This window comes from Loa loa (genome assembly GCF_000183805.2).
Source record: "Loa loa unplaced genomic scaffold supercont3.340, whole genome shotgun sequence".
NCBI lineage: Eukaryota > Metazoa > Nematoda > Chromadorea > Rhabditida > Onchocercidae > Loa > Loa loa.
The window spans coordinates 64,706-73,348 of NW_018108520.1; the positions used below are offsets into that span (position 1 = coordinate 64,706).

Here is an 8,643-nt window from a genome sequence, read left to right on the forward strand (position 1 = left end):
ATGGCGAAAAAGCGTGGTTGAAGCTCACCCTTGCACTTGGAATGGTGGTGGTACATCATTCGCCGTTGCATCCATTTTTGCAATAACAACACCTGATTCGCCAGATAATTTTTTGCCTAATTCATCATATTTAGGTGCGAGTGCCTTGCAGTGTCCACACCATGGAGCATAGAATTCAATCAAGACATCCTTTTCCACATCAGTAACCATTTCTTGAAATGTTTTAGCAACAATGACCTAAAAATACCTGAAGTTAGAAGGCCATCCAAGACAGAAACGATGAACAGCGACCAATTGCTTTCTTAAGTTTCATTGTATGGGGTAACTTTGTGAATAAAAAGTGAACAGAAAAGTAGTGTTTGAGAATTATGCAAGGAATTAATGCATGCAAAAATTGATAGATTCGAAGAAATATGGTTTGATTTAGCATACTAATAAGCGGCAATCGATAAAAGAGTATTCCGTAGGAAAAGCATAAGGATTTACAAGTTTCTTTATGCATTTATAATCCTATTCCGGTAATTTTTAAGGCCTTAGTGATGATTAAAAATACCGAAAATGCAAAAAGGAACTTAAAGTCGAGTTCATTCGACAAAAATGGGAGTGAATATTTTCAACCATACAAAAATTCCGACACCATTACTACAGTAAGGATAGCGAGTTCAAGCAACTCCCATTTACGATCAAGTTCCCATACTCTTCCTCATGCCCAAAAGTTCCGCATGGTAACAGAAGAGAAAGAAAAACCGTATCTCCCGCAATAAACAGAAAGGATTCGGCTCTATTTTGTCGAAGAGGAGATGTAGTGCCCTCTACGATGTTGGAAAAGTGAAGCCCGAATATCAGCAGATAGGTTATAAAAAGTGCATCTTTATTTCCGCTTTAAAATTAAAGAACTGAGACAGCATAACATCTTTATGTAATCTGCAAATAGTCTCCAATTAAATTTTAAAAGAATTTGAAAATTCCACCAGATCATGGAAACAGACCTTAACATCACCCTGTTCTTCAGGTGGTTCTTCGCTCTTCAAATGCGGTTCTAATCTATCATTAATAACGTCTTCGACAAATTTTCTTAAATTTTCCACGCTGGAATTGTTCATGTTTTTAATATTGTCTATATCATCATGTATGAATAAAATCAGTTATCGTTACATATTTATCTCTTCTACATCCACTACAAATTTGGTATTTCGCCCTCTCTCCCCATGTATTTGGTATCTCTAATTATAAACCACTTTGCCAGGGACTTAGCAAACCATCACGCAGGCAACATGTTCACATGTGGTCATATGTCAACTTTTGAAGCTTTCATTAACAGAGGCTTAGCGACACCATATTTAAGCTTTGTTTTTGGTAGACTCGTCAATAAAAACATAAGGAAGCGTAGAAAATAAACACATATTTGTAGTAATTAATATAATTACCTGAACTCTTCTTTCATAAAGAATTTGCCTTTCGTACTACGTGCCGCAACAAGTGGTTTAGTATCTTTACGATTAGTTAAACCAAATTCATCAAGGTCCTGAAATCAAGACATATTTCAATAACGCAATCGCCTAAAAGCATTCCGAAATTGAAATTGAAACTAGATCACAACCGTTTGGCTGAACTGCACAACTTAACAATCCAAACTTCTTTTAACACAAAAATCTGAACCCAATTCCGCAATATATGCTAAAATGAACAACCAGGAGAAGGATGTTTCTTAATCGGAGGAATATGTTGCTTTCACTTTGAAAAACCGATAAAGACATATAAAGAGCTGATGGCATGACAAAAATTTCGTATATAGAAGAAAACCAGTTGATTAAAATTCAAAAATATAAAAAAGAATATTTACAAATGAGAAGTCGTCCTTGTTGCTTACAGCAAAATATGCTTTCCTTCTGTAATCCTTCGCAACCATAAGAACACGATTTCGCCAGTAATTAGACCCTAAAAGCAATAACAGCGGTTATCACAATGAATCTAAATTCATATAAGAGATATCGCAATATCTGGAAAACGTGAAAGCTTCATATTTGGAAAAGAAAAAGAAAAAACTAACAAGACCTTTTGGATCCAATTCATAATCAACCTTGCTGTAGACAACAAACATTGGAAGTAGATCAAACTGGTACCGATTTTCGGAAGTTCGTATACCAACAAGTCCATTCCTATATAAATCTTATGTGTAGACTAAAACTGTCCAAAAAATCGGAAAAATTAAAGTGCTGTGGCGTTTTCATGCGGATTTCAAATTTTCATCCAGTATACTGAAGTAAAATAAACAATCCTAAAGAAGCAAATTTCATTTTCTCGCATCTAATGAACAACTCATTTCCGGAAGGATAATCTCAAACTCTTGATACTCCCACATTTCCCAGGCTACTGTCTTTCATTTTAAGCTATGATCAGAAGGCGAAAGGAAGGGGCAGACAAACAATAAATACCGTACGTTTCGTGTAGAAGGAATTCTTTGATCTTGTCTGTATCGTAATTCCCATCGTATTTGAATCCACTTGGCTCAAATTTGTTGTGAAACTTCTTTGGTTGGTATGCAACAATATCACTGAAAGACAACATTATCATACAATTAAAATCAAGGGATATTTGGAACAGATTAGTATTAGACCGTATGTTTCGTGCGTCATAAAGGTAGGATAGAACCAACTCATTGTATCCATTTGATTCTAGAATTTGTTTATTTGAAGTCCATACAAATTTAAAACGATCTCTTTCTGTATCCGCAACTTTTAGGAAGGAGTCTTTCAACTTGCTGTCTCCCTCGAAAAATCCTGAAAATATATTACAGTGAGATCACAATAAAAGAAAAAAAGAAAAAGAAAGAGAAAACGAGACGAGCAAATTAGCATTAAAAGGTTTGGTAAGTGCATTCTGACACTTCACAACTTGATGCTAATAAGCTGCACATGTAAGAGAAAATGAATGTAAAGAAAAATGGAAAAAGAAAGACCATTCTGCCAAATTATTTGACAGTACAACGGAACTGATTAGGACTAACAAACTTTTAGTTAACTCTGAAACCCTCCACCTCAAATCCTGATTAACTCCGAAATAAAACAAAAGACATACCACAGATAGTGACATCGTCGGATTCCAACATTTTCTCGAATTCTTGTGATGTGCTAATTTCTGTAGCTGATGGACCAGCCTGTCCTCGCATATATTTCACAATACCTTCCGCAACTCGTGGACCATCATAATCTTGAGCCAGTTCACCTTTACGGAAAATTTTCAAAGTCGGGAAACCACTAACACTGAATTCATCGCAAGTTTTCTTTTCTTCCGTACAATCAACCTTAAAAAAAAAAAGACATCTACAGGTTAAAATGAAAATTTGCAACTTGCAATCACCACAATTGCTTAACTATTTAGCTCTCTAGTCTCATTTAATTCCGGAAAATTAATCAATCCACGAAAAAAAATCCTCTACGACTCCATGACTCATTCGATTAAAAACTTTTCACGAAATACGATGTCTGCTTGTGTCAAAGAAGGGGAAAAATCACCTCTGCTAAATGAATAGGTGGATCATTTTGCAAAAGTTTTGTTGCCGCCTTTTTCAAATTCTGGGGCCAATTTTTTACAGTGTCCACACCTAAAAAAGTTAGTAAATGCAATTTTCCTGTCATCTGTAGAATACAACAATAACGGTTTAATAAAACGGAAAACCTCATCATGCAATCTACAAGGGAAAAGAAATCGAATGAAGAAACACGAGACTGTAAAACTTTGCAAACAAGTGGAAACACTACACTAGAAATTTTACGACATTTAGGGCATAATAAAGCAAAGCGACCACATAATTACTATTCTCTTACCATGGTGCATAAAATTTCACAAGTAACACATCATATTGTTTGGTTCCTTCTTTGAAATCAGCATCCGTAAATTTCATCACATCACCATCGCCATTTGCTATTGGCAATACCAACAATAAGAAAGAATTTAAAATTAAAACCGAATTAAATAACCTTAGCAGTGCCATCCTGAAAATTCATCAAATATAAAAATACCCAAATCCTGCAATATTTATATACGAAAACGTATAAAAGTTTGGTTAAAAACAAAGGAAAAAAATCGAAGAAAGAAGAAAAATGAACAAAGACGTGCGTGGCATCATCGTATAACTCATATAGAAAGCTAACAAGATGCTATCTGTTGGTGGGGCGGTTTTTTCGATCGATATAACATCAACAAATTACACCTCTCTTTCTCTTTCCTCACTCTTCCTATCGCTCTCCTCTTGGCCTAAGCATAACTTTTACCTTTTCTAACCATCATAATTTTGCTCAAACCATAAACTCAGATCGATTTCATAATAAGAAACAAAACCTCGTCATTTAAAAGAAATCAAATAAAACAAATGTTACAAAATCAACCGTTCTCAAAGAAATTATTTCACCAATAAAATCTCAAACGATGTATGTAATTTAAAAATTAATCTATAACAGTGAAATAAAATTCTCAAATGCTCACATGCAATCTTTTTCATATATACTTGCATGCAAGCAAATTTGCATGTCGCATACATTTGAGAGGTGAAAATAACGAAAAAGATGAAATAGGGATGCTTGTTGTTCCCAAATCAACTAGAAATATAACCAGAACAAAAAGCAAATCAAGAGTGGGGAAGGTAATGAAAAGGGACCAATCCCGTCATAGAGTGAATGAAAAGTTTTCAGAGAAATGTTAGACGATATATTGGATATTCAACCGCAATCTTTCAGTCGATAAACTTCAGTGAGAGCAAATTTGTGTAAAAATCTGCTTAGCTGATGATCGAATCCAACATATGGTCAATGATAATCTATGCTCTTAGACTCCATGGTCATTAAAACATCGCGTTAAAATGTGCAACGATTTTCTTCCCTATGCTCTTCTCTTCGTCGTATCCGCTTCTATAAATAAAATTGATTTGACAATGAAATCAAATTAACATGTTGGAACCATTTTTCTTATCCTCTCTCTCTCCCTCTCTCTTTCTCTCTGTTTAACCTTTACATACTAAAATATTTTCAGGAAAGAAGCATCAAATAATATTAATGATAATAATCCTGTATTCACATAGAGAAGTGATCGGATTCACATTGAAATATCCTCCTTTTTCACATAAATTCCTCGCATGCACCCAAACCTTGTTTACTTACACAAATGGCAATCATTGTCAGTAAATGATATTAATAATAATAATATTTAACATATCATACAATCAAAAAATAAAATAAAAAGGTAATGAACCTGTCATTGATATGAAGGTAATAATGCTATCACTGATATGATATCACTAAATCGAAATAACCTAACCATTCCATCCACTCATATTTCATATTATCCATAGTTTTTTGGATAATATTGAGCCTAATGATTTCAATTAATAGTTACAATCATTTATAGAAAGCTAGAAATATTCCATGGAAAACCTGTCTGAACTTGTCTAATACGTGATTCCTCCACTCATACGCATATCCTGAATGCTTATTTAACAAGTACTTACGTGATCTTTCACGCAATATTTATGTCTTTATCTACATTTATGTCTCATGATGAAAAATATACAGCAAAGATGTATATTTTATGCGTGTTTGATGTATGATAAGCAAAAAAAGTATAACTTACACTGTAATATACCTCGTTTTAAAGAAAATGCTAACAATTCCGTCTATCGTGAACTATATTTGTTTCCCAAGTGGGAGAATCTGTGAAAACCTCGGGGGAACCCGTGAAATTCTACAATAACATTGTTATCAATATATCAAAAGGTTTGATCAAATTATATACACTAACTCGACGAATTCTGGAAGTATGTCTACAATTTAAATTTCATACTTTCTTCTTTCTCTTCCATTCTTCCTCTTTCTTCTATCTTACCACGAATTTGCCCGTGGAATTATCCCGAAAATACCATGCAACACATTTGACAAATTTTTCGAGATTACACTTATAACTTATATTTAAAATCGATATGAGACTAGATTAAATGATCATTTAAGATTAGCATTTCAGAATGTAGCAGTTTCAATTCTGAAAAAATCTCAAAAAGGTGCAATATCAGGTATGATTCTTTCCCGAGAATTCCCAAAGGATATTTCTACGGAAAAAAAAAAGATATTTGATACAAGAAATGGGACATGACGTATAAAAGCCCAAAACCTTCACCACCAATATACACCCATTCACTTCGTCATCCCCCTTCACAAATGGTCGATTGCGCCGCAACGCATGACACACGCGCTAGCGTTCAACGTCCCACATGTCTCATTCTCTCATTGGTTAACTTTATTTAATGCTACGTCATGTTCCACGTCCAAACAAACTGTTATAAAATGACTCGCAAACATGCACATCAATTCTACCATTTGCGCTCCTATTTGAATTAGATGAATTCAATCCTACCATTTGCGCTCCTATTTGAATTAGATGAATTCAATCCTACCATTTGCGCTCCTATTTGAATTAGATGAATTCAATACATTTGATCTCGATACTGTCCAACATTGCCTCACACAAAGCGGAAAATGTACAATTAATACAAGTATTGTTTTATGGAATGAAACAGAAGCTGTGAGTAAATGCTTATATCAAAAGATTGGAAATTACCAGGCACGAGTCTATGACGTTCACATCATTGTTGATGAATTTCAAATGGCATTTACATTTAAGTATAAAACGATTCAAAAAACTACGATTTTATCAATCCCAATACAATGGACAATAATATTATAATCAATAAAATAAATGTAATAAACCTTTACCAAGATACAATCAAGATACAATTATAAAGGATAGAAAATCAAATCCTGAAGAAAAGGGAACTGATCCGGAAAATACCAAACTTCAACATCTCTATAATACTCTTCAAGAACAATTTCAGCAAAGGTTTAATGAAATCTATCAAAATAGCTACTGTAATCGTAATAACTTACACTTATTGAATGGACATCGCACTATAATCCTACTGTAGCTGCTAACCTAATACTACAAAGGGATGACATAATCGCGAAACATATCAGTGGAAGTTTCCAAATTGCACTTTGCAAATCAAACAACCCCGAATCAAAGTCAATAAAATTTACCAATGGCATCATCGACCACTTCGAAATTGAAAGAATAAATGCTGAGCTGGAAATTTTATCACAACAACGGACCTACACCAATTATCAAGCCAAACGGCCAGAATGGAATATCTAGGGAGAGATCAACCAAGAAAGCACTGAACTATCAGAACAAATTGGACATGAAGTTAATAAAATGACCGAACTAATACAAGAAGAACTGACAACTTTGTGATGCATTGGCGGCTCATCACTTTTGGCATTTGTGTTTTCGTAATTAGTTTGGTAATAATTATTATTAAGATGAAATTAGCATATTCTGTTTCATATTTCATCTGCCTTCTATTAACCGTTCAAATCGAGCGACAAAACCGACTGAAATTGAATTAGCTGCCTCAATAAAAAACCAGCAAAAATAAAATGCATTTATTAAACAACCAAATCAAATATTTTAATTACATCCCTTAAACCTAAAATTTTCTCTCAGTCGGAAGTGTCGGAAAAGCCGAAATAGCTGTATCATAGAATTACTCATTCAAATAGTTCGCATTTACATTTATTCCCTTATTTCTCTCATGTTTAAAGTCATGAGTCAGCCAACAAATCTTCATATCTCCTAAAAGTGCTTTTTCAGATGTTAAGATTTGTGCGCATCTGGTAATTAATTTGCAAAGGCTTTATTCCATGCAAAATCTTGTATACAATGGTGAGAAAGCAGTACATCTAATAAAATAATTTCTACGCAATTTTTTATGAAAACTGTTCTTATATGTAAATTTCTCTTGCAGCTGTGAGAATACTGTCAATTCGCAATGATTGTTCCTCTCCACACATCCTATATATAAACCATAAGAAATTCTAACATGGATCCAATGTTAATTTCAATAAGTCGCCACTCAGCTCTACTCAACACGATCGTCATTTCTTCTCTCCGTTCATAAATTACTACATCCATATTTCTATCGTTGTTCTACTGTATTGTTCGGAACTTCTTTCTACTATAATCGGAATTAATTCGAGCCTATTTTTATTGCATTTCGCATCCGAACAACAATGGAGGATAACTGCTATACTCCTCAAACAAATAACAAAACCGGTATTCAATAAGTCATTCATTCGAAAAATTAACTGCTTTTATAACTAACAAGAACAGTATTCCTCATCTTCTAACTCTCTTTTTTCACGACAAATGATATGAAAATGATGAAGGTAGTTTCGACGGTTTAATTACCCAAGTTTGAGGTAATTGAATGTTTCGGCCCAGAGTTTCGGCTGCTGTGGCTTGAAGTAAAATTTTGGAACGTCCTGCAATTTTGTGGGACAACAAATGTAACATTTAATGTATGCCATCGTATTTGTTGATGTCTACGACCACACCACGTTGAAAGCACGACATCCCGTCCGATCTGTCAAGTTAAGCAACGTTGGGCCTGGTTAGTACTTGGATCGGAGACGGCCTGGGAATCCCAGGTGTTGCAGACAATTTTTGCAATTTTGCGCTTGTGAAGGTATTAAAGCGTTAAATGATGAGAATTTAGTGTATGGATTGTTTTTTGCACGCATGAGAACCGATGATTATTGA

At 34.2% G+C, this 8,643-nt stretch overlaps 2 protein-coding genes and 1 non-coding gene across 3 annotated transcripts in view; 2 read left to right on the top strand and 1 right to left on the bottom strand.

Moving 5' to 3' along the window:
- LOAG_18515 (disulfide-isomerase A4) overlaps positions 1 to 3,837 on the bottom strand; it is a gene marked incomplete at both ends in the record, with an annotated part of 6,008 nt that extends 2,171 nt beyond the window's left edge. The window contains 10 exons of the mRNA XM_020451175.1: positions 29 to 237; positions 990 to 1,089; positions 1,428 to 1,525; positions 1,844 to 1,938; positions 2,056 to 2,159; positions 2,441 to 2,554; positions 2,657 to 2,780; positions 3,079 to 3,304; positions 3,516 to 3,604; positions 3,828 to 3,837. Coding sequence (XP_020305068.1) covers positions 29 to 237; positions 990 to 1,089; positions 1,428 to 1,525; positions 1,844 to 1,938; positions 2,056 to 2,159; positions 2,441 to 2,554; positions 2,657 to 2,780; positions 3,079 to 3,304; positions 3,516 to 3,604; positions 3,828 to 3,837 — 1,169 coding nt within the window. The remainder of the gene's footprint in view (positions 1 to 28; positions 238 to 989; positions 1,090 to 1,427; positions 1,526 to 1,843; positions 1,939 to 2,055; positions 2,160 to 2,440; positions 2,555 to 2,656; positions 2,781 to 3,078; positions 3,305 to 3,515; positions 3,605 to 3,827) is intronic.
- A 2,300-nt stretch (positions 3,838 to 6,137) lies between these two features.
- Positions 6,138 to 7,296, top strand: LOAG_10376 (hypothetical protein; the record flags this gene model as incomplete). The annotated part of the gene is made up of 2 exons (XM_003145898.1): positions 6,138 to 6,278; positions 7,198 to 7,296. 2 exons carry the CDS (start codon positions 6,138 to 6,140, stop codon positions 7,294 to 7,296), a joined length of 240 nt encoding a protein of 79 aa, XP_003145946.1.
- Positions 7,297 to 8,428: 1,132 nt separating this feature from the next.
- On the top strand, positions 8,429 to 8,543 carry LOAG_20126. Its single transcript, XR_002251416.1, has one exon. It is a non-coding gene; the product is annotated as a 5S ribosomal RNA (ribosomal RNA).
- Positions 8,544 to 8,643: the final 100 nt, after the last annotated feature.